Source organism: Sus scrofa, chromosome 18, assembly GCF_054392235.1.
Source record: "Sus scrofa isolate SSC_HxYL_T2T_F1_AM1 chromosome 18, Sscrofa_HxYL_maternal_Yorkshire_Landrace_v2.0, whole genome shotgun sequence".
NCBI lineage: Eukaryota > Metazoa > Chordata > Mammalia > Artiodactyla > Suidae > Sus > Sus scrofa.
In genome coordinates this window covers 63283851-63309750 of record NC_139400.1, presented here as the reverse complement: position 1 = coordinate 63309750, position 25900 = coordinate 63283851, and the positions used below count along the sequence as shown (strand labels likewise).

The window sequence follows — 25900 nt, the reverse complement described above, 5'->3', positions numbered from 1 at the left end:
GAAATCGGACATGGGTGGTGCTGGTGTGTGACCAGTACAGATCTCCTCTGTCATGTGTGCTGCAGCAGAAAGAAGGAGGAGAACCACCGGGCTCAAATTGGGGGAAAACGATTCCTTTCAACTGGAAGAGCCATTTTTTTCATATTGAATATAGGTATTCATATTGGAAATACAGAACTTGAGAACAGAGGTTTCCGTCCCATTTCTTCCTTGTTCACTTTTTTAGTAGCTGTTTTAAGTCCAATTTTGCTGAGACTTTCAGCCACAATGATATACACTCTTCTGAGTTTTTATTTTGCCAAGTCTTTGCTCCTTTACTTTTCCAAATAATAGATCTTTTTCTTTTTTTGAGACCGTCTCATGTGAAAAAATATGCGTTTTGCATACAAGTTGAAATAATTTCACTTTCCAGAGAAGAAACTGTAACTTAACCGCATTCACTTTTTTAGTGTTAGGACCTCAGACCTTAGGCCTAAATCAGGAAACCTTGGCTCTAGTCCTGGCATTGCCATTTTACCAATTGTGGAATATTGAGCAAGGCACTCAATCTTTCTGTATTTCATTATTTTTAACTTTAAGATGAAGAATTTCAAATCTCTAAAATATTTACAGTGTATTGAAAAACTACCATTCATGGTTCTGAAAGTGAATGACATTGTTTTTAAAACATTTTGAAGGCAGTATCGCCATCTAGTGGCTCTTCATAATATTGCCACTAAAAACAAAACAAATTTCCCAAACCTAGGGGGAGGGAATTAGCTCTTGCTAATTGTCCAAGGACTAGAAGAATTATATTCAGGATTAAATTCACTCCTTAGTGCTGGTTTTATTATTGGTATTCTTTTCTTTTCACTAGAGCAAGAATTGTAGTTGTTTTAAGGCACGGAGTTTGTTTGTTTTTGTTTTTTGTCTTTTCTAAGGCTGCACCTGCAGCATGTGGAGGTTCCCAGGCTGGGGTCCAGTCGGTGCTACAGCTGCCAGCCTACACCAGAGCCATAGCAATATGGGATCTGAGCTGTGTCTGCGACCTACACCACAGCTCACAGCAACGCTGGATCCCTTACCCACTGAGCGAGGCCAGGGATCGAACCCGCAACCTCATGGTTCCTAGTCGGATTCGTTTCCACTGTGCCACGACAGGAACTCCATGGCTCATATTTTAAACTTCTCTGTTTCATACGCCTTAAAGCATGAAACGCCTTCATAGTAGCTGCGGGACTAACTCTGATGTGGGAGAAGGCCGCTCTGATCTGGAGGCGCCGCAGGGAGTTTGGGGGTTGGAGGTCGCGTGGCGGATCCTCGGGGACCCTGGATGGTGTCGGGATCGTGGTCGAGACCGCTGTTTCTAGATTCTTACGGCGTTAGCTTCTAGCCGACCCGCATGTTGGGATACTGTTTTGTTTTGTTTTTCTAGTTTAATGCTAGTGGGATTTTTTTTTCCCTGTGTTTTGCTAGGTTATAGAAGTCATTGCTTGTAATTTAACTTTAATTTTGAGAATAAATTGGAGTGATTCATTTTCTGCTTTTAGGGTTTTCTTTTGAAAGTATTAATTTATTCTGTAACACCTAAGAATCTCAGTCAGTATATGTTTTTCACTCCTGTTTCTTTTTCAGTGAATTTGCTCTTTGTAAAAAGACCTAGTAGACATCTCAGGAATGCAATGTTTTTTTTTTTAGTCCAGAAAGAAAAAATAAAACGTTGTATGTGTGGCATCACATCAGTTTGTGTCCTTCTTTGTGGTCTAAACAAGACCATTTCTAGAATGTTGACAGTGGGCAGCCAGACCTAGTGGACCAAGTTCGAAATGTTCACTTTTGAGGATTCTGGATTTTCATTTATTTGTCTAACTTTGGATGAGCTATTTTCAGGTAATGTCAGTACTTCAGTTTTCTTAGGATTTAGATGTCCTAGTTTCTAAGAAGTTTCAATGTCTTTTCCTTTTGTCTTTGGATTTGTAAACACAAAATCCTAATTATACCATAGAGTATTTTCTTGGTAATGTTGTAAGTGGTGATTGAATTGCGTGACTTAAGATTGGCCGTATTCTCTGTTACCTCACCTACCTTGGAATTTTCTTCTGTGGTTAAAGGCCTTCTGTCTGTACATTTTCTCAATATTTGCGTCTTTCTCATTAAACACTAAAGTGGAAAGTGAGGCATGGCATTTGTTTCGCAAAGTTTTTGAGTAAATTATCATGAGTTTTTTTACTTTGATAATTTCACTGTCTTTTGTCAGTGTAAACTTTAAAAAGTTTATTAAAAAGGTTATTTAAAATGTTTACTGAAAACATTAAAAACATAATTACAGCACCTCTATCTTCTTGGACGTTTTCTTGGCAGCTCTCTTCTCTCCCTGGCTCTAGAAAATAGGCATTTGCTCAGGCTTCTCAGGGAACTAATAGTCCAGTGTGGCTGGAACAAGAACCAAGTAATCCTTTTACCGGTCTCATGTGGGTAGTCTCCAGGAGGCAGCAGTATGTATTGAAGGTGTAAACCATTAGCGTTTTATTTTATACTCTTATTTTGACTGCAGTGTATAAAGTAGATCGATCTTGTAAGCCTGGAGGCAAAGGCAATCAGTTAGAAAGCTGCTACAGTAGAGGGAGGTGGGTAGGATAGTTGCGGCTGTAACTGCACTGTGAGCATAGGATTTTGGAAAGAGGGGGATGAATTACATCAGAAGAGAGAGAGTTGTTGGAACTTGATGTTTGACTGCATGTTGCCATAGACACAGCCCCGCCTCTGTCCCCACAGAAAGATTTCTGCTTGAGGAAATGGGTGAATGACTTAGTAAGTGTACGCTAAACAGTTGTAACAGTGGGAACCTCCGAATTCAGTAGCTTAAAGACTAGAGATTTATATTTCTCACTCAGTAATGAGTTGTTCCTTTACCTTGGTGAACAGCTAAGAGTATTTCACCGTGTCTTTAGATCACATGGTGACTCTGGCTTCATACCATTGTTCAGGGATCCCGACTGGAACATGTGCCGTTTGTCTGTCTTCTCCTGGGCTCCGTATCTGTTGGCTAGAAGCTGGAAGAGAGGAGGGAGGGGTGTTAGCAGCCAGACTTAGAAATGGCACCTGTGTCCCCCTCCATTGCTGAGAACTGGGTCCTGAGGCCACATCTACCTGCAGCGCGGTTGGACAGCTGCCGTCGAAGACAGCAAGACCCGCTTAGCCGTCTCTGCCGCAACCCGCACCGCTCTTTGCTGAGACAGGAGGCAGGAGGCGAGACTGTGGCGGGAGACAGAGCTTTCACTCTGGGTCTGTTAAGACGCGGGTGCCTGCAGGCCTCCTCCGTGGGCACGGGTGGGAAGAACGGGCAGGAGATCCTGCGAGGACGTGGGCTGCAAACAGCAATCTCGTGCCCCAGAATTTAAGTTGTTTTTCTTGGAAAGTATCAAAAGGAGGACGGTGGGATAACATTAGAAGAAAACGGGGAAAGGGCATGAGGGAAAAGATTGCTTATTATTCTGTAGTTTTGGCATATACATCACTTGGTTCAAAACATTGGTACGTACTTGTTATATGCCAGCCCCTGCCCCAGGTCGGACCTGTGGGAGATGCGAAAGACGAGCCAGGAGCCTGGTCTTACTTACATGGTGACGAGGGGTGGCAGACAGTGAAGCTGTGGGTTAGAGGAATTTAAAACACGAAGTGCTGCAAAGCAAAGATAGTAGTGCCAGTAGAGTCACTGTGGGCCTGGGGTGGCTGCTGGGGTGCTTTTAGCGCAGGCAGTTAAATAGAACTCTTTGAGGAAAAAAACGGAGCTAAGACCTGAGTGATGCGAGGAGGGCAGCTTAATGAAGGTCTGAGTGGCTGACATTCCAGGTCGAAGCTGGGGTGTTCTGCTCGGGCAGGGCCCCGGAACACACTTGGAACGTTGAAGGGCTGAGATGTTGCCCAGTGTAAAAATAGGAGGTGAGATGCTCCAGGGTGCGGTCTCAGCACTTAAGGTAGAATTTAAGTTTTATTTAGTTGCAGGGGGAAATCACTGCATAGTTGAAGCAGCTAACTGCTGTGACCTGGTTTTATGCTTATAAGACTTAGGCTTAAAAATTTCTTGGGGTGGTCTAAGGGCAAAGTGTAAGAATCTGTTACTGAGCTGGAGCTGGTCGTTTTTGATGTCTATTCTGTTGATGTTTCATTGACTGTAAAGAGAAATGTGGGGATGCTGCTTTATATTTATGTGCATAAAATATAAACATAAAATGTAGGAACCACCAGGGAACTCCTGCATTAGTGTTCTAAAATTGAACTTCCCGGAATTCTCTTGTGGAGCAGTGGGTTAAGGATCCGGCATTGTTACTGCGGTGGCACGGGTTTGATCCCTGGCCCTGGAACTTCCATGTACCATAGGCGTGGCCAAATAAATGAATAAATAAATAAATTAAATTAAATTGAACTTTCTGTGTCAGATTTTTAAGTTCAGTGTTTCCCAGTATTTACATAGTTCTTATTTTTCTTCTGACAGAAACTAAGCCTTTGGATGTATTTGAAAAAGCTGTTAATTGGTTTACATCAAATACTTTTGCTGTATACCTACCAGTATATTTCATCTACTTCTGTGTTTAATCATTTTTGAAAATGTACTAAATATTTTCACTTTTGAATTTTATGAGAGTTAATAAAAAAAAGTCAAATTTTAACTTCTAAAGATGACTAAATTCTAAATGTTGCCTAGAACTTGATGTATGTTAAGATTTGTTAAAAATCAAAATTCAGCTGAGTAAATTTGAAGATCAAATTGTATTTTTTTCCTCTTATTTTTAGGGCCACACCCACAGCATATGGAGTTCCCAGGCTAGGGGTCGAATGGAGCTACAACTGCCGGCCTACACCACAGCCACAGCCACGCCAGATCCAAGCTGCATCTGTGACCTACATCACAGCTCATGGCAATGCCGGACCCTTGACCCACTGAGCGAGGCCAGGGATTTGAACCTCCAGCCTCTTGGATACTAATCAGATTCGTTTCTGCTGAGCCATGACAGGAACTCCAGCATACTTTTATTTTTTATTTTATTTTTTTGTCTTTTTGCCATTTCTTGGGCCGCTCCCGTGGCATATGGAGGTTCCCAGGCTAGGGGTCGAATCGGAGCTGTAGCCACCGGCCTACGCCAGTGCCACAGCAACGCGGGATTCGAGCCGCGTCTGCAACCTACACCACAGCTCACGGCAACGCCGGATCGTTAACCCACTGAGCAAGGGCAGGGGCCGAACCCGCACCCTCATGGTTCCTAGTCGGATTCGCTAACCACTGCGCCACGACGGGAACTCCTACTTTTATATTTTAAAAATATATTTAAAAACAGTTTTAAACATAAAAAGATTTAAAAATTAATGTTTTACCTGTTTATACTAACTTGAACATTTTCTGGAGACTATAGATACCTCGTTGTATTTCAGTTACATTTATAGACCCTTGAAATATTTTTTAGAAAACCACTTAACCCAATTTTCTCAGACCTCCTTTCCCCACTCAGCTAATTCATGTATGTCACCTGAAGTTGCAGGGCCATATACATTAAACAGTCTGCTCTGTGCCCAGCATTGTTCTGGGCTTTGTGTGGAGGCTCATAATAAAGAACAGTCTCTGGAGTCTTTTGACTTTTCTGGAAATAGTTCAATATAGTGGTGAGTGTGGTATAAACTTAAGAATGTGAAAATGGATCTTTTTTTTTTTAAATTTGTTTTTAATAGAGGTTAGACTTTACGGTGATGATTCTTTAACTCCCATCGTGGCTCAGTGGTTAACAAATCCGACTAGGAACCATGAGGTTGCGGGTTCGATCCCTGGCCTTGCTCGGTGGGTTAAGGATCCGGCGTTGCCGTGAGCTGTGGTGTATGTTGCAGACGCGGCTCGGATCCTGCGTGGCTGTGGCTCTGGCGTGGGCCGGTGGCTACGGCTCCGATTGGACCCCTAGCCTGGGAACCTCCATATGCTGCAGCAGCGGCTCAAGAAATGGCAGAAAGACCAAAAAAAAAAAAAAAAAAGGAGTTATCACTTTGAAGGAATTTCAAATTTAAAAAGAGTTAAGGCATAATGAGGTGAACATCTTTTTAGAAAATGATTAAATCCAGCTTCATTAAAATAGCAAGAGTTTGAGACCTTTTCATTGTGTGAAGATCAGTGATGCTAATAAACAAAATAAGAAAACTAATTGAGTAAAATGTTAGGAAGTCCAATCCTAGCTGGCTGTTGAAAATACACTTCTTAGACTATCCTCTGCGTTCGGCTTGACAGCCAGGCCCAGCGTCATCCTCCCTGGCTTTGGCACACTGCCACTACAGTCCTGTCTGTGGCAATGCTGTGGTGCCCAGGTGGATGGCTTATCATGCTCGTGTTTAAACTCTTTGGAGAATTTTGGCTGTCTGGCAGCAGAGCAAGTCAGGCTACGGAGGTCTTATGCTGCCTGGAACTTCAGACCTACAGTTGGCAAGAGGGAATTGCTTTATAAATTCTCTCCTCCTTTTTGTCTTCCCCAAACTGGTCCAAGCCCAGGTCCATCTCAGGACAGCGTTTCTGGGGAGTTTCCTGTGCTGCTCGCCTTTGTGTCCTTTTGATTTGGAGGATATTTGGACAGAGAGAGGTTAAGAACTACCCTGAAGACCTAAGTGACCTCGAGTAGCGTCAGTGGAGGAACCACCTCTGACTTCTGAGACAGCAGGAGCGTTTCCTGAGGCGCGCGAGCACTCACACAGCTCATCAGATAGTCTCCCCTGTGGCAAGCGAAGTGGTGGAGAGGGGATTTCTCTCCTCCTGGTTAGAAGGGGATCAAGGCGTGATCCACCACCTGCTGCTGGGGTTCTTGGCAGAATAGACCTCGGCTGCCTCACTCTGTCTTTCTGTAGTTTTCTATGCATGTGCTAAAGTGGGTTCAAGTGAGTGAGCTGTTGCCACGGATATGCTCCGTCAGAAACTTTCGTTAGGTAATCCCATTTTGAATTATATCTTGCCACTCACTACTAATTTGCCACATTTGGGCAAAGTCAGTCAGTTTCTTTTAAATCAGTTAATCCTTTAAAAAGCTATGGAAAGAAAAAAAACACTACTAAACAGTTGAGTTGCCCTAAAGATTTTCTTTGACCGTATTACAGATAAACCAAGTCAAGGACTTTGTGTTTTGATGTACTGAGGACATTTCCAGGTCGTCACGCTGCTTTTGGATGTATTTGGTGATCCTGTATTAGATGCCGCGGCGTGTGTGAAGGCAGATGACAGCAGCTTCCGTTAGAGCTGTAGGATTTCTTTCTTAGCTAACATAGTATTTCCTCAGAGAATTTCTCTGCTGCTGACACATGCCGGCTCTCAAGAGTGCTTTCTTCGTTTTTAGTCGGCCGTATACGAACAAGGTTATCACCTTGTGGTACCGTCCACCCGAACTGCTGCTGGGAGAAGAAAGATACACACCAGCTATCGACGTGTGGAGCTGCGGGTAAGACAGCCTTGTTGACTGGGCTCCTTTACTTGAAACTTTTGGTGGGGAAGTAAAATCATACCATTTGGTAACCATGGGTGTTTTTTCCATTAGATGTATCCTTGGTGAACTCTTCACGAAGAAACCTATATTTCAAGCAAATCAGGAACTTGCACAACTAGAGTTAATAAGGTAAGCTCGTGACTGCAGTATGTGTGATGGAAGGGGGCTGCCAGACTCTTAGGAAACTTAAAAATCTTCAGGCTTGTGTTTCTTGGAGAACAGCCTGGTTCTGTTAGAGGCTGATGGTTGCTGAGTGGAGGAGAAAGTGGACTCTGGCCCTCGTGACACCCCCTCTGGTAAAGTGAGGGGTCTTGAAGTCCCCAGACCTTTTTGATTAAATCAAAGTGCTTGGAGCTCTAAAGATAAGACCAGGAAGCAAGACTGAACAGGAGGGAGCAGAGAAAGAATGGTAGATTGTGTGTTTTTCACAGTGTGCCAGTGTGGGAGAGGAAGCGTGTGGGAAATGATAAGGACACACACTGCTGTGTGCAGTGTGCATGCATGTCTCTCTCTGTGTGTCGGCACGTACGCTGAAATGCACACGCGTGCACGCCAGTGGCGGTCTTCACCACGTGGAGCCGAGTACAGGACTTAGGCCGTAGGCTGTGCATTCATCGTTCTCCTCATCCAGTGTTTTAAATAGATTTCGTTTTTTTAAAAAGAGCTTTGGTTTTCATATATAAGAATATTAATTTGGAACGTGTATGATTTACACGAATGTTTCAAAATATGGATGAGAAGTTTTAGGAAAGATTGGTATAAGGCACACATATCCTGATATACTGTGAACCTTCCCTTCGGCTGACTTACTGGATTAATTGATGCTCTCCATTCCATCTGTAAATAATACTAGCTTTTTTGTTTGTTTGTTTTTGTTTGTTTGACTTTTTGCCTTTTCTGGGGCCGCTCCCGTGGCATATGGAGGTTCCCAGGCTAGGGGTTGAATCAGAGCTTTAGCTGCCGGCCTACATCACAGCCACAGCAACACGGGATCCGAGCCGCGTCTGCGACCTACACCACAGCTCACGGCAATGCCGGATCGTTAACCCACTGAGCAAGGGCAGGGACCGAACCTGCAACCTCATGGTTCCTAGTCGGATTCGTTAACCACTGTGCCACGACGGGAACTCCTAAATAATACTAGCTTGATAACATAGCATGCTGAGTATTTGCAGCTAGTAGATCCCACTGTCTAGTAAGGCTACGTATTTAGTCCATCAGTTGAAGAGTATGACCAAGAGGTGGTTGTTTCCAGTTTTGCATACAAAGATTTTGTTTTGTTTAATTAAATATAAATGGATGCAGTGCTTTGCAAGGGCTTAAAGTTGTTGTTAAATTAATTAGGGCTGTGCAAGTTACTATAAGTTAGAAAAGTCACAAAAATTTAGACGAGGAGTTCCCTTTGTGGCTCAGTGGGTTAAGAATCCGACCAGTATCCATGAGGACACAAGCTCAATCCCTCGCCTCGCTTAGTGGGTGGATGGTCTGGCATTGCTGTGGCTGTGGTGTGGGCTGGAAGCTGCAGCTCCAATTAGACCCCTAGCCTGGGAACTTCCATAGGCTGTGACGCAGCCCCGAAAAGCAAAAAAAAAAGACGACGAAGAAGAAGAGAAGGCCTTGGCTTTCTGTCAGGAGGTTGGGAAATAAATGCACATTTATAGATTTAAATTAAATATCTGTGTATCTTATTTTTGGGTAATGATTTCCTTTAACCTGTTTTTTCTGTTAGCCAGCTATTGTTCATATTCGTATTAGATAGCAGGGCTTCTGTTAATGATGTTAACATTTATTTAGTTTATACATAGTGCAGGTATTATTCTAAGAATTTCACCTGAATTTCCTCAGTTACGTCCTCATTTCATAGTTAAGAAAACTGAACCCTGGAGAGGTGAAGAATTTTCTCAGAGTTATACAACCAGGAAATGGCAAAATCGAGATTTGAATCTTGATAGTTCTAAACTTATAACCAATGCTCTCATTATAGAGAGAATAAAACTGTGTAGGAAATAAAACTTCCTGGAATCTTTTCATTAGTATGACACAAATATCAATAATTGACAAAGACAGCATGGAAAATTTCTACAGAATATTAATACAAAAATTCTAAAAGGAGTTAGCCAGTAGTATCTAACATTTCGTTAAAAATTAACTTGCAGAGCCAAGTAGGGGTCATCCTAAGAATATGAGAATGTTTCAGCTTTAGGAATTCTATAATTTGTCATTTTAATAGAAGTAAAATAAAATATTTGTCTTGATAGGTGTTGAATAGGCATTTGCTAAAAATATAAGCTTGAAGTATACAGGCATTTTTCTTTTTTTGTTGGGGTGGGTGGGGGATTAGTCCATGTTACTGGGTGTCTTCAGGAGCGGGTTGAAGGGCTGGGAAGCGCAGCGAGAGCCCGTGTCCCTCTCCCGGCCAGGGTCTGCCAGCGTCACAGTCACTGGGAAGCTGTGTTTCTTTAACATGGTAAAAGTATGTAGTATAGGCGAACATAAAGTAATATTTAGTAGTGAAATAAAGAATGAGGAAAAATTTTGCATGGTATCAGTGTTTTAAGAGTGTTTTGGAGCACTGACTAGTTAACTAGTAGTGTTAGAAACGCGAACCCAGTGAGAGATATAAAGAGTGGAAAGAGCAGGCAGTGCTGTCTTGGTTTGTATGTGGTAACATCGCATCGTACAGGAAATCACCTTAAATTCCTTGAAGTACAAGTTGGGTGAAATGACAAGTGTTAGGAGGTGTGTGTATGTGTGGATATATACACAGTATATTAGTGTATTTTACATGCCAACATGTATATTCTAAAAGCAGCAGCTTTTACAGAGCATGTACCAATAATAACCAGTTAGAAGCAAAGAGAGTGGGGATGCATTTAAGAAAACCACCACCATATATGTTCTCCAGGGATATTGAAAACTGTAATGGTTCCCTAAAATTGTAAAGATTTGAATAACCGTTGGAGAGGCATACCTTGTTTTTGCTAGGAACCCTTACTCATTAAGTTGGCAGGTCATCCTGTTATTAATCATTAGAGTCCTAATGAGAATTTCAAAAGATTTTTTTTTTAAACAACGATTGATTTTACTTTTACTGTTTATCTGGAGGGATAATCCTGAAAATAGCCGGGAAAATTCTTGAAAGAGAAGGACAGTTTGGGATATTGTATGTTAAAACAGAATTTTAGTAACTAAAACCATTTTGGTCCAAGATACATAGATGAATTAGTGGAATCATATAGGCAATTCAGAAATAAGGTAAGTTCAGGAGTTGCCGCCGTGGCGCAGTGGTTAACGAATCTGGCTAGGAACCATGAGGTTGCGGGTTCGATCCCTGCCCTTGCTCAGTGGGTTAGCAATCCGGCGTTGCCATGAGCTGTGGTGTAGGTGGCAGACGCTGCTCGGATCCCGCGTTGCTGTGGCTCTGGCGTAGGCCAGTGGCTACAGCTCCGATTTGACCCCTAGCCTGGGAACCTCCACATGCCGCGGGAGCAGCCCAAAGAAATAGCAAAAAAGACAAGGAAAAAAAAAAGAAATAAGGTAAGTTCATATGGACCTTAGAATATGATACAGAAGGCATTTCAAATCAGAGAGTTAATGGAACGGTGTTTATTGATTGCTGGTTGTGTGCCAGTACGAGGTACTGAGAATACAATTAGGCACTGAGAACACAGTGGAGATGTGATCCTCAGTGCCTCGCAACTGGCACACAGTTTTTTCTGCTTTCTTGTGGGAGGAGGGAGAAAAAACAGGCAAATAAAATGTATCAGGTGGTGAGAGAAAGTGAGAGGAGGTGGTGTAGGGAGCCAGCAGCCGTCAGGATCGTGACGCCTGAGCGTGTCTGGGTTATTTTATGAACATGTTAAGTCCGTTAGGGTACCGTATGGGGAGTAAAAAGAAAGCTCATTCCATCCACTTAGTGGCATACTGTGCTGTTATTAAAAAGGAAGTGGCAGACCGGGAGATACTGACACGGAAAGCAGCATTGTCACATGAAGAGACATTTGGTCTCATCCATATGGGCGAGGCCGATTGAACCCATCACAAGAGTCTCAAATTTTTAATCTGAACATGGACTTGTGAGAAGGCCAGGGAGGAGACTATTTTGCTTCTGCTTTGTATATTTCAGACTGTTTTGGGGTTGTGGCAAGAGACCAGATATTTTTAACAGTACAAAAAGATGCTTCAATTTTGATTTTATAGCATTAATTATTTATAAAACATGAAGAAAAAAGGAAGCTTCTGGTGAAAGAGATTTGAAGGAGGCAGCAGAATATACAGGACGGGGTGGGCTTTGGAGTCCCACGGGCCTCGGTTCTAATGCCAGCTCAGCTACTTCCTGCTGTCGTGAGTTAGGGTTGGGTCCTTAACGCTGCACGTTTCTTTCTTCACACGTAAAGCTGGACACGGAAAATGCATCATGTTGTAAACATTGAATCAGTTTAAGTTCCCTAATACCTACTTCTTCCCTTCATTTTATTTGTGGGAATGCTGGCATGTTTCCCAATCCGAAGCCTCTGGAATGAGGCCGTCGAGGATGTGCTTGTGCAAATACGTATGCATGGCGGTCATGCTGGCCAGAATCTGTCTCAGAGAACTTGACACCACAGGGGTCAAGGTTAGGCAGGTTAGTGATAAGAAGCGGGGATTAAAAAAGCGATGGCAGAGAGAGTGAAAAACACGGGCAGGGACAAAAAGGGATGAATGAGGGCAAAAATGTCACACTTTTAATTCTCAGCCTTCTGGCAGCCAGCGAAGGAACCTGTGTATATCACACGATGTACATTGCTTATGAAAGAAAATACAGTCACGGAAGAATTACAGGTGGATTTGGAATGAGAAGGCGCTCTCCTCCCTGCCCTCATACCCGTGCACAACGTCTCAGGCCCAGGAGGTCAACAGGGCAAGTTTTCACAGCCTGAAGGGCGTAGGATTTGGTTGTCGGAGGGTGTAGGCAAGAAGGAAAACTGTCCTAGTGTAAAAAGTGAAGCACGTCTGCCTTTGTAAATCAGTCGCATAGAACACTCTGTAGACAGGTGCGCCTTAACCTCTTTGGTCTCAGAACTTAACACTCTTAAAGATGGTGAAAGATCCCAGGAGCTTGTTTATGTTGCTTGTATCTGTTGATATTTAAAACTGAGAATTAAAAATATTTATTAGTTCATCTAAAAACAGTATGTTAGCAGTTTTAATTGTAAAAAGTTTGTTTTCCAAACTAAAGTAAGTGTTGGTGAAGCGAATAATGTTGTTTTACGTTTTTGCAAATCTTTTCATGTCTGGCTTAATAAACATACGGGTACACATCCGTGATCTGTGATACCTGGATAAACATCCGTGATTCGCTGTTCTCAGCAGTCTTCAGATAATTGTGCACGTTCTTCTAGGAAGTGAGCTAAGTGGCGGTTTTTTAGAGTTTAGTTTAATGTGCGTCTCAAACAGCGTATTCTGTGTTCTAACACAGTGAAATCCATTTGTGCATCTTACACTCTGAGTGGATTTTCTACCTGTGATGATTTTGTAACATTACACACTGGTCATTTGAGCAATTCTGGAGCCCTGAATTGAGTAGATCTGCTAAATGTAACATTTCATTGTATAGCATTTATTATGACCATTAATCTTATCAGGAAAGTAGTTGTTCATTTTGAAGCTGTCAGGTTCATGGTATAGGTAGAAGCCTTTTAGTATTTTAATTTTTCTTGAAAGCTCAAATTTTATAATTGAGAATAAGTACAGCAGTTGCAGGAACAAGATGACTTGTTCCTGTTTATAGAAATGTCTAGCAGATGCCCAAGTCTGAATGCCCATGGTTTGTTAGTTCTTACAGATGAAAATGGTGATTTGGTTCTTGAAAAAAGGCAGCTACTCCAGCTTGCAACTCAAATATTGCACAAGTGCTTCTCAGGATAACTGTCGTTTTATTGTGCAGTAGATGTGCTTTATGAGTATCTTCTGTTTCATCACTAAGACTCTTAAAAAGGTGTGTACTCAAGTGTAAGACTTGAGTATCATCAATAATTCTTCGGCTTCAACAAGTACATTCTTTTTGTTTTTTTTTTAAACATGATGGTTGCTATTTATTTATTTATTTGCTTTTTAGGGCCGCACCCACAGCATATGGAGATTCCCAGGTTAGGGGTCTAATCAGAGCTCTAGCCGCAGGCCTGCACCACAGCTCCAGCAGCATCAGATCCGAGCCGCATCTGTGACCTACACCACAGTTCATGGCAACGCTGCATCCTTAACCCACTGAGTGAGGCCAGGGATCGAACCTGCAGCTCATGCTTCCTAGTTGGATTCATTTCCCCTGCACCACAACAGGAACTCCTCAACAAGTACATTCTTAAGGGAAATTACCCCCTACCCCCCAGCCCCCGCCATCAAGATTGTGTTGTAATAAAGAGTATTCACTGTGAATAGTCGGTGCCATGACCTCAAATCCTACTAAGGTCCCAGCAGTTTTTCCCACCATTGACCTAATGCCATCAGTGCAAAGTCAACACATTGGAAGGGGTGAATAATGTCCTGATGCTGCCTTTGACCTGCTAGGCCCCGAAGAGCTAGAGGACACCCGGTGGTCTTGGGATGCCGCCGCTGCCAGCTGTTGCTGTGTACCAAGTAAAAGTAGAATACAGTGTCCCACTAAGGTGATGCTCCTTTTGTGAGGCCCAAGAGTTGTTTCTCTTTTGAATGTAAGAACGTCTGGGTATTAGGAAATCTCTTAGTATAATTCATGACATTAGTAACCCAGGGAAGACAATGTAGATGATGATTATTTTACTAGAGGTTCTGAAAATCAAATGGATAGAACTAAAGAAGGTGTCCTTTTAGGCCGTGAGCTGTGGTGTGGGTCACAGACACAGCTTGGATCTGGTGGTGTTGCTGTGGCTGTGTGTAGGCTGGAGGCTACAGTTCCGATTGGACCCCTAGCCTGGGAAGCTCCATGTGCCGCCAGTGCGGCCCTAGAAAAGACAAAAAAATGAATAAATAAATAAAAATAAAGTATTGTTTTAGAATATAAAGGCCGGAGTTCCATTGTGGCTCAGTGGTAGTGAACCCCACTAGTATCCATGAGGACGTGGGTTGGATCGCTGGCCTTTCTCAGTGGGTTAAGGATCTGGCGTTACTGTGAGCTGCAGTGTAGGTCACAGACACAGCTTGGATCTGGTGTTGCTGTGGCTGTGGTGGAGGCCAGCAGCTGTAGCTCCAATTTGACCCCTAACCTGGGAACTTAGATATGCTGTGGGTATGGTCCTAAAAAGACAAAATTTAAATAAATAAAATTTAAAAGTCACAAAAATGAAACCCATAGTAAGAAGGGACAAATGAATGCTGAACAGGATATATATGTCAATTTGTGTGTGACCGTGAGTGTCTTTACTGTGTGTTTTGGTTCTCAAATCAAACATCATCTTTCCCGGAGGTAAACAGTGAAAGTACCCCCGGAGAAACCAGAAACCAATCAGAATCACCTTGTAGTGTGTGCCATCACTAGTGTTTTCGTACTGTGTGGAAATTGCCGCGTGATGTACTGTACCACGATAAAGGGCATACGTGTTTGAAAACAGGTCAATTCTGATTATAGGTGACAATAATAAACTTGGTGACCTCAGAGAAGCAACTATTAAAATACTGTTGGGAACCAGAGGGTCTCAGAGGGCATATGTCACATTTTGACCATTTTCTATAACAGGGATAGGAACTCACTCAAAAAAGCAAAGCGTAAAACCCATAAAAAGGAATATGCAAGATCTTATTGAAGAATTTGTGTAAGTAAACCTTAGAGAGGTTGAGGGTTTGGTTACAGGCTGCCACAGTAAAGCAAATATCTAAGTAAAGTGAGTCGCCCTTTTTTTGGCTCCCAGAGCATATAGTTATGTTTACACCGCGCTGTGGTCTACTCGATGTGCAAATAGCACTATGTGTATATGCCCTAATTTTAAAATACTTTATTGCAAAAAATAATAACCATCACTGTAACCAGCGAGTTACAGTCTTTTGCGGGAGGGTTTGAAATACTGTGAGAATTACTAAGATGTGACACAGAGACACAAAATGAGTAAATGCTGTTGGAAAAATGGCACCAAAAGACTCGCAGGGTCGCCACAAACCTGAAATTCGTTAAAAAAAAACCCAAAAACATAATATCCGCAAGGTGCAATAAAATGCCTGTATGAAACCAAAGGAAATATAACAATTGAAATATTAGACTTTGTAAAGGTAGCAGTCCTGTCTAAATTTATAAATTCAGAATCCAAATAGGACTCTCTTACTTTTTGAGTGTGACAGTATGGTTCTATAATTCTTCTGTAAGGAAATTCTGAAAAGAATAATTAGGAGTGTGTAGATAGAGGGTTTTATCCTGTAAGTCTTATAAAAATATAAAGCTGGGAGTTCCCGTCGTGGCGCATTGGTTAACGAATCCGACTAGGAACCATGAGGTTGCGGGTTCGGTCCCTGCCCTTGCTCAGTGGGTTAACGATCCGGCGTTGCCGTGAGCTGTGGTGTAGGTTGCAGACGCGGCTCGGATCCCGCGTTGCTGTGGCTCTGGCGTAGGCTGGTGGCCACAGCTCTGATTAAACCCCTAGCCTGGGAACCTCCATATGCCGCAGGAGCGGCCCAAGAAATAGCAAAAAAAAAAGACAATAAATAAATAAATAAATAAATAAAGCTATGATATGATATATTTTTATACCAGCGTAGATAAATCAGTAGGTCAAAATAGATTCCCAAAACAGACCTCAGGTGTTTGGGGATTTAGCATATGATACATTGCAAAATGTCTTCAGTAAATGATTTGGGGATGGCTGATTAGCCACTGGGCCCTGATTTTGCTGATACACAGTTATCAACTGCTGTCACGTCCTAGAATGTCTGTTCCATCTTCTGTGCTGCTACCAGTTAGATGATAACTTCACCACTCCGCTGTCTTCCCAGAACACACACAACTCTTTAGCTAAGAGATAATGAAACTCATTTTTATTATAAGGTTATTAACGAGAACCAGACGCCAGCTCATTTAATTTCATAGCTCCCAAGTAAAATTTATCTCTATTTTACAAAAGAGGAACAGATTCTAAAGCAGTGTAATTTCACCAACGCCACACAGACAGGATTTATTCCTAAAGTTTGTTGTCAGATTCTCTTCATCATAAGTAGGCAGACTCCCACCTGGAACTGTACTGTCTGAGCCCCGTCTGTGCGTCGGGCCAAGCCTCCCTGAGCCCCGAATTCCGTCTGTGCTGATTCCCGTAGTCTCCTTCCTGAATGTCTGTGCTTGGCCACTTGCATGCCTGGGCACATCTCTCTGCCACTAGCATTTCTCTTTTTCCTTTTTCTACTGTGTTTACTTACCCTGGAGTTGTAGACAAAATCGTGCACGCCTTCTCTAACTCGAGTACATTTTCTTGTTTCTGTAGTTGAGAGATTCTCCTTCCTTTTCTAAAGTATGGTTGGGAGCTTCATTTTCTTTGTTCCAGAGTGTATTTTACATGTCTGTTATAGAGCACATCAATCTGCCTGGCTGTAGTTGCTTATGTTTGTGTGGTAGATTTATGCAGCCAGTTTGGGACCTGCTCATAGAGAGGCCATGCTTCTGAGTTTGGCCTTTTTTCTGTTGAGGAGGTTGTTAGGAAGAAGAGGCAGGCATGTGCAACGAGTAAGAACTTAATACCTTTTAGAAAACCTGGATTTACAAAAATCTGAAATTATGTTGAAACAAAGTACCATTTCAGTGACGTAGCTTAAAAAACGAGAGGTTGTCTTGCGTAAACGTGATTCTGACGTAGCATTCTTAAACTCTGCTGAAGAACGTCTGGCAACTTGAGTCATCACTTGCTTATACACACGGGTGCATGCATTTATATTTGTGTATGTATAGAATATTTTTACTTTTAGTGATGCATGGACTTTTATTTAATGTATGAAGACCAGCTGATAATTTTATGTATAATGTACATTTATTCTTGAGATTCAGTGTACTAAAGCATTTTAAACCAATTTTTCATCTACGTTTTACCAAATAGTTTATAGCATTTTTTTCAGTTTACCAAAACAGGTGCTTACTAATTAATATAAAAATAAGGCTTTCAAGATATGGATAAACAGAGTAAAGCTGCTAAAATTTCTAAATCCCTTGAAGTCAGTGACACTACTAAAATTGAAGAACTTTTATGTTTCAAGAATGTTGCTTATATAAAAAAAGTTCCTCCTGTCAATTGAATTTAGCAGCGATTTTTATAATTCAGTTAGTTTTTTTTTTAATTTTTTTTTATTAGATCATTTCTTTCTTTATTTCTTTTTTTTTTCTTTTTGCTATTTCTTTGGGCTGCTCCCTCGGCATGTGGAGGTTCCCAGGCTAGGGGTCGAATCGGAGCTGTAGCCACCGGCCTACGTCAGAGCCACAGCAATGCAGGATCCGAGCCGCGTCTGCAACCTACACCATAGCTCACAGCAACGCCGGATCGTTAACCCACTGAGCAAGGCCAGGGACTGAACCTGCAACCTCATGGTTCCTAGTCGGGTTCGTTAACCACTGCGCCACTACGGGAACTCCTATTTTTTTTTTTTTTTTTAATTTTTTCTTTATTAGATCATTTTTTTTTTTCAGTTAGTTTCTTAAGTGTAGGATATCTTCTCTGCTATAATTGCAAACTTCATTATATTCGTGAGAAAAAGTGATGATAGGTACCTATAAAATCAGAGAAAGACGTATTAAACTATAGTTCCTTAATTTATTGGCATAAAAATTTTAAATTTTGGTACAAAATATGGTCAGCGTATTTTGAATGTTGCCTATGTTTTTAAGATTAGGTTTTGCAAATAGGAAGGTTTTCTCTCTAGAAGCTGGGTTGTCTGGAGTGTTAGGAACATTCACTGAAAATAAATTCTCTTAAAACAAGCGATGAATTGGGACGACTAAAATGTGTAATGAAACTCCTCCTTCAGTGTATCAGGACTTCGGCTTCTTTGTATTTAAAAATGAGTTGATGTTTTGTATAGCTGTTGATGTCTTATTTTTCTCTGTAGTTGGTACTGATGTACCTTTTTTTGTATGTTGTTTAGCCGTATATGTGGGAGTCCCTGTCCTGCAGTGTGGCCAGATGTCATCAAACTACCGTATTTCAACACTATGAAACCAAAGAAGCAGTATCGTCGAAAGTTAAGAGAAGAATTTGTTTTGTAAGAAGGGGATGCTTAAACATCCATATTGCATTGATCTTTTTAAAAAAGTTATTTCTTGAGAATTCTTAAATGTCACTCTAGCCTCTGTTGACCTAAGGTAGACCTATTGCAATTCTTCTGTGTCGTTTAATTTTGAGATTCCCTTTGCTATATGCAAATGACCATTTTACCATCATTATGAAATCAGTGATTTGGAGTTGTGCGTCTGCTTTAGTGTTTACCTGAAAGACCTTTAATAATATCATTTAAATGCTTAATGAAATAGTTGTCAAGTTACTTGGTCTCGTTTATTTTGTTGTAGGAAACTTTTCTGTCCAGTTTTCAATTTATGTTAAAACAGCAAATTGTCAAAGTTCCCTTGTGGTGCACTGGGCTAAGGATCTGGCATTGTCACTGCTGTGGCCTTGGTCGCTGCTGTGGCGCAGATTGGATTCCTGGCCTGGGAACTTCCACATGCCACGGGTGCAGCCAAAAAAAACAAAAAGAAACAAACCAAAAAACAGCAAATTGCCCCATAGAGTAATAAAATTACTATTGTTTGCCGATGTTCAAGTTATTTAGAATAATAGTTTCAAAATTATGTACAAATAAATATTTCTTCAAGGGAAGATTCAGAATTTATTGGTATAGGTATCACAAATGTATTATAAAATGCAAATATTTAAAATAAGCTTCTAAAGAAACATTAAACTGTCAAAAACCATGCATGACCTCTGTAATCCTCTCATGCCAGTATTCCTGCAGCCGCACTAGACTTATTTGATTACATGCTCGCCTTGGACCCCAGTAAGCGCTGTACTGCAGAGCAGGCTCTTCAGTGTGAGTTCCTACGGGATGTGGAACCCTCAAAAATGCCTCCACCCGAGTAAGTGACTTTTTACTGTATTAGATCCCTTACATACAGAATCTAGGCCGTTTTAATAACATCTGTTTGTGACTGTCTGAAGCTGTTCCATGATGAGTTAGGTCGAAAAAGAAAGAGTAATGAAAAGCAATAGAATACACTAGCAGAGAGTTCCCACTGTGCTGCAGCAGGTTAAGGGTTCCCGTGTTGTCTCTGTGGTAGCACGGGTTCAGTCCCTGGGCTGATGTAGTGGGTTAAGGATCTGGCATTGCCGCAGCTGTGGCGCAGGTCACAGCTGCAGCTTGGATCTCATCCCAGCCCAAGAACTTTCATTTGCCGTGGGTTCGGCCGTTAGAAAAAAATAGCCGTCGTATACAAGATTTGCGTATCTAGAATGCAGAACCCTGCTCAGTGTTCAGCTGCCTATAGGAAAGGCCCAGCAAAAGCAGCCTTCCTCTAGCTAATTTTATTCCTATGTTTCATCTCTAAATGTTACTGCTGCTGCTATTATTGTGGTACTGCTTCTAACACTACTAGTTGCTATAGCTAAAATTTTTGAGTTTTATGCTAAGTATTTTTCATGTATTAATCTTACAATCTTATCAGGTGGGTATTATTATCACCTTTTTTTTTTTTTTTTCCTTTTAGGGCCACACCTGTGGCATATGGAGATTCCCAGGCTAGGGGTCAAATCGGGCTGCAGCTGCCAGCCTACACCACAGCCACAGCAATGCAGGATATGAGCCACATCTGCGACCTACACCACAGCTCACAGCAGCGCCGGATCCTTAAATCCACTGAGGCCAGGAATCGAACCTGCGTCCTCATGAATACTAGTCAGATTCATTTCCGCTGAGCTACGATGGGAACTCCTTTATCACCATTTTGCAGAGGAGGAAGCAGGCTCAAAGAGGTTAAGAAACTTGCCCAAGAATACAAATCTAGTCAAGGGTGGAGCCAGCTCTCAAATTCAAGTTATTTAGTTCAATGACAAAAAGAGGTTCTGAAATACTCCTCAGTATATTATAGAATAGAAAATTCTTACCACTGAGTAAAAGAATATTAGTATCATTAGTATCAAAAGCCTGTTTAGAATGAGTTGTTTGGAAGGGGATGCCTAGAGTTTGGGAGCCAGAATAGCTGGATTCTTGAACCTTTACTCCCTCTGGCTCCTGTAATTTCTCTGGGGTTGATTCAGGGAAGGGGAAGGGGGCAGAATAGTCCACTAGTTCTCCTTGGTAGGATCTAGGAAATCTGTGGGGATTTTCTTGGTAATTTTTAAAACGATGATCAGTGTCATAACAGGAAGCCTGTCTCTATAATAGTAATAATAAGTATGTCCCTGTAATAACAGTTAGCATGTTGTGAATGAACAGACCTGGGCTTTTACCAGGTGCTAATTGCAAAATCCTGGTTATTCCACTTAGTTCCTTAGATGGGTCTCACTGTATTTCTAAGAGACCATATCATATCCATCCTAAGTTTCTACTGTAGAGGAATAGCCTTTGTGGGATTGGTTAAGAAGAAAAAAGGCCCTATCATCTGACCTGTTGAGGGACCCGAATCATTTGCTGTTGAAGTGTTTCATAGATATTTTGCTTATCAGTATGTAGCAGTAGTCGTGAAACTTTGGCCTACATACCCTTTTAAAGAATTTTTTTAAACTTTTGATTTGGGAAAAACTTCAACTCTAAATAGGAAAATAGGAAGACTAGTACAGCAGGTAGTCACATGTCCTTCCCCCAGACTCAGCCCTCACTGATCTATAAATCTGATTTGTTACTCTGTGTAATCTTTTGCCTGAACCTATTTGAAAATTATATTGTAGAAGTGACACTTCATTTATAAATAATTCACTGTGCTATCTCTTAGACCTAGGACTGTATTCTGTATAACTACAGTATCATTATAAAGCTTAAGAAATTTAATATTGTAATATCTAGTAGTTCATATTCAAATTGGCCCAGTAATTTCCTTGATAGCTTGTGTTTTTTTTGTTTGGTTGGTTTGGTTGGTTTGGTTTTCTTTGGATGAAGAATTTATTCGAAGCCCATACATTTCATTTAGTTGTCATGTCTCTTTAGTCTCTGGAGAAGACTTCATGACACTGACATTTTTGAAGAGCTGGCTGTTTTGTAAAACATTCTACAGTCTGGCTTTAATTACTTTCTTGTGATCAGAATTAGAGTAACCAGTAATTAGAGTGTTTTTGTTTGTTTTCTTTGGCAAGAATATTGCCTAGTGTAGTGATGTGTGCTTCCTGCTGTATCACATCAAGAGGAATATAATGTCATTTTCCTCCCATTATTGGTAGTACTAAGTTAATCTTTTGGTCCACATGGAAGAATTCTGCACATTTTAAATTCCGTCTGCTGCAGCTGTGGCACAGGTCGCAACTGCAACTCTGCACCTCGGGTTTGACCCCTTGGCCCCGAGCACTTCCAACAAAAAATCAAGGGTACAAATAGTTGCAAAAGATGTAATATTCTGTGTATGTTAAGGGTTAACACTTTAATGGAGCAGTTACTTCATCTTTTAAATGTGTCTAGTGGAATCAAAATATCTTGGCATTTGATTCAGTCACCTTTATTCACTTAGAAAATGTGTGAACAGACTTTTCAACGATTGGACATTGTTTTTGTTTTTGTTTTGGTGAACTTACATTGCTTCTGCAGGTTTTTAATGTAGCCTATTTTTATTCTTTTTTTTGGTCTTTTGCCTTTCCTAGGGCCGCTTCTCGCAGCATATGGAGGTTCCCAGGCTAGGGGTCTAATGAGAGTTGTAGCCGCCAGCCTACGCCAGAGCAACGTGGGATCCAAGCCACATCTGCAACCTACACCACAGCTCACGGCAACTGCCGGATCCTTAACCCACTGAGCAAGGCCAAGGATCGAACCCTCAAGCTCATGGTTCCTAGTCGAATTCGTTAACCACTGCGCCACGATGGGAACTCCAAGCCTATTTTTATTCCTAAAAGTATTACTTTGATAACCCTGTTGTCCTTATTTAAAGGACAATAAATATATAATATATAAATGGAGCTTTAATTAAAAAAATTTCCTCTGACCACAAAGCGCTTTTTTCGTCTTGATTAAATTATTGCACGTGCTAGTAGTGCATATTTCAGTTTACAGAAGAAGAAAAAGTTAATAAATTCGTTGGAGATGCAACCTTAATGGAATAGAGCTGAGATTTTTTCCTCAAGTAATTTGCATATCTATCAATTACGATTACTTATTCTAGAATGAGGCATAGTTCCACATTAATCGTAATTTAAAAAATTTTAGAAGTACCCTTGTAAATAAGCATTTGAGACTGGGTGGGGTTCTGTTAGAGTTAAATCACTGAGTTCTTGGAGCTTCTTCTGCATTGTTTCCCCCAAATCATAGTGACCTGTCATCAGAAATTACTGTAATGACCTTTCAGATATCAGCTTAAGGTTCTTTCTCCTTTAATTTTCGTGATGATACAGAATCGGAAGCCGCAGGACTTAACCAAAAGATTTCTTACCCAGCCATTAATCATTTAGTTTTTCAAGTTTTGAGAAAAATAAAGAAGCTTTACCAATACTTATTATGTGATTTCCTCTTACACTTGTTATCTTTTTTAAATCCAGTGTCCTGAGAAGTTTGGAAATAGACATGTACTTTCAGTGCTAAATTGTTTTTTATTATATTTAAAAAATACCTGTTTTTGGCAAAATCTTGGAACTGTAGATGTATCCATTTGATTTGTGGGAAACGTTTGCCACATAACCTAATAGGGACTCTGCTCATACTGTCAAAGACGTCGCCTGAATTCCCTTAATTTTTGTCAGGACACACCTGACTACATTTTTCCCGTAGAAATAAACATAGTACATTTTGATAAACATTCTGTAAACCAGTAATAAATTATGAGATACATCTTTGTTAGTTATATCACTTAAAATAATCAGGTTAAAATTAGCGTGATATTGATCTGATATTTAAATAGAAAGCTGTATAAGCAGTATAACATCCTCTTTATTTTGTTCTATGTAATGGGTAGTTACATGAAAGAATGTTTCCTTTGGGAAATACCTGCATGTGTTAAACTGTTGCTCTCTCCATTTTTTAGGAATAACCAAAAAAAAAAAAAAAAAAAAAAGGAAGTAATTGTATTAGATGTCCTGTCAAACTTTTTTGATGTATTTTATTTTTAAGAACGTGTGTATTTCTGCAAAGTGGATGAGACCAGCACCTTGTCTATAATTTTATTTTTTCTTTAAAGCAAGTAAAAAGCACTAATTCATAAGTGTGATCAGATGTCATTAGACTAAACATTTCATGTTAGGATTAGATAAAAAGTTGTAAACTACCCGATTGATGAAGCACACGTGGACTGCTTCCTCTTGAGAGGTCCACGTGCCTGCATCTGTTACTGTGTATGCCTCTACCCACAGGGTAGCTATCCTACTGTTAACCTCATTTTTAAAGATAAGGAAACTGAGGCACAGAGGTCAAGTTACTTGCCTAATGGGACACAGTGAGTGAGTGGCAGAGCCAGCGCGTGAGCCTTTAGGAAAGTGTGTTAAAAAATTTGGTTGTCCTGCAGAAGGTTCCTGGTACATCTAAGAGTGCACGTCACTAACCTGTCCTCTTTAGCTCTTTGTTGGGTGATGTTTCCTAGAATTGAGTGCTGAGATCATCCGTGAAGCACCTCTCACCTTTAACTTGTGGGAGGGGACAGAAGCCCTTTTGGGTGGATTTCCTTGCTTGCCTCTCATGGGACTTCCCCACAAGAGCAGTGCATTCCTGAACATCAGGCCGGACGAAACGCAGTCTCTGCAGGACTGCCGGAGGTCTGAGTTCAGAATAACCCCAGCAGAGGCTAAGGTTGCAGATCTCACCTCACTCTCTTTCTCTCTCAGACACACACACTCACACTCACAGGAAAGTCGTTGGCAGGTGTATGATGCCGAAAAGCTTCCCAATATCAATATTTCAAATTGTCCCTTTGTTTGTTACTCCAGGAGGTTTTTACACGCTGAGGCAATGCACCATAGTAAGATGGCTGAGAGGTATGCCTTTGTTCTGTTTTTGGACCTCAGGTGCATAGACTTGGTTTACTCATAATCCTTGTGTCACCCATCATTGGTCCATGCATGGCTCTCTTTCTTTTAGTTACATGATTTAATTAGTTATTTTAAATGATGTTAATAAGCAGCCATGAACCTACCAAATACAAGCTAGAACTTCGACGGTAGCTTCCTCTACTCATATCATACCCTCTCCCACCACAACCTGTCCCCCTGCCTTCCTCCGCCTGAGGTAACCATCGTCCGTTCTCTTTTGTATATACTTTGTGTTGCCATCTATATGTATTCATGAAACAGTTATATTTTACAATTTTAGTTGCTTTTAATTTTATGAAAGATTGTCATGCTCTTTGTAATCTTTTGGGAATGACTTTTTTAAGCTTAAGTTTATCTGTTGCTAAGAATTGATCATGTTGTTGCATATGACTTTATAACATGAGATAAGAATAATTGTGCAAGATGAAGTGTGAAAGAGCTTTCTGAACACGCAGGCCCTTTTCAAAGACCAATTTTAGGAAAGAGGACGTGTGGATAAGGCACGTGTCTTAGAGCAGCTCCAGGTGTGCTTCCTGTAAACACAGGCAGGTGGAAGGAAAGGTTGGGGCTGCTTAAGGGAACTTACAGATATTCTGGGCAAGTTTATTAACCTTTCCAAGCCTCAATTTTCTTATCTTTAAAATAGATGTCATAGTAATCCCCCATTGGAATTTGTGGCAGGGTAAAAGGAGACTGTTTATAAATCAAATATTTCTGTCTTTCTTTAAGCAAAAGTTGCTATGCAGGGTTGTCAGTTTTGTGAAATTACACAGGTAGAATGCTTCAGACTGTGGCTAATTTGGATAGTTGCTAGTTATTCAGAGTCCTCCATGATGAGGGAAGACCCCGAGTGCAGACTCTTTTTGAAACTCTGTAGCATCACTTTAATTCTCAAGCATTTGATCATGGAAGCAAGAGGGTATTAAGTAAGCAGCTTGTACTAGGAAATTTTCACAAATGTTACATCCTAGCCTTTACTGCTTTTTAGTCCTATGTCTAGTTTCTGCAAGTGACGTTTTTTTCATCTTTTTTTTCATGTCTGATTCAATGTGTGTTTTACTATGATAAGAAGTAGCTTTAAACGATTGCATCAAGGATAGTAGTAACCTACTGTTACGACCATGTATTCTTCATTCACAGTGGTAATAAATTATTAGTCGTTGATCATTCAGAAGCCACAGAAAAATAGATTGTCTATGAGGTAAAGCCCTGAAGGAGGTGAGGCATCAAGGATGATGTTTATGGAAGGAGTTTGCACAGCCTGTGTTTGAAATATTTAAGAACAGCTTGTGGGAG

At 41.0% G+C, this 25900-nt stretch overlaps 1 protein-coding gene and 1 long non-coding RNA gene across 10 annotated transcripts in view; one reads left to right on the top strand and one right to left on the bottom strand.

Annotated features, from left to right (window-relative positions):
* Positions 1 to 25900, top strand: part of CDK13 (cyclin dependent kinase 13) — a 120400-nt gene that overhangs the window by 86303 nt on the left and 8197 nt on the right. For all 9 annotated transcript variants that reach the window (XM_085004887.1, XM_085004883.1, XM_085004886.1 and 6 more), the window contains 4 exons: positions 7338 to 7439; positions 7536 to 7613; positions 18546 to 18662; positions 19399 to 19530. In XM_085004887.1, coding sequence (XP_084861013.1) covers positions 7338 to 7439; positions 7536 to 7613; positions 18546 to 18662; positions 19399 to 19530 — 429 coding nt within the window. The remainder of the gene's footprint in view (positions 1 to 7337; positions 7440 to 7535; positions 7614 to 18545; positions 18663 to 19398; positions 19531 to 25900) is intronic.
* Positions 842 to 7026, bottom strand: LOC146395110 (uncharacterized). Its single transcript, XR_014833338.1, has 2 exons — positions 5937 to 7026; positions 842 to 5056 (listed from the first exon to the last, which is right to left on the bottom strand). It is a non-coding gene; the product is annotated as an uncharacterized LOC146395110 (long non-coding RNA).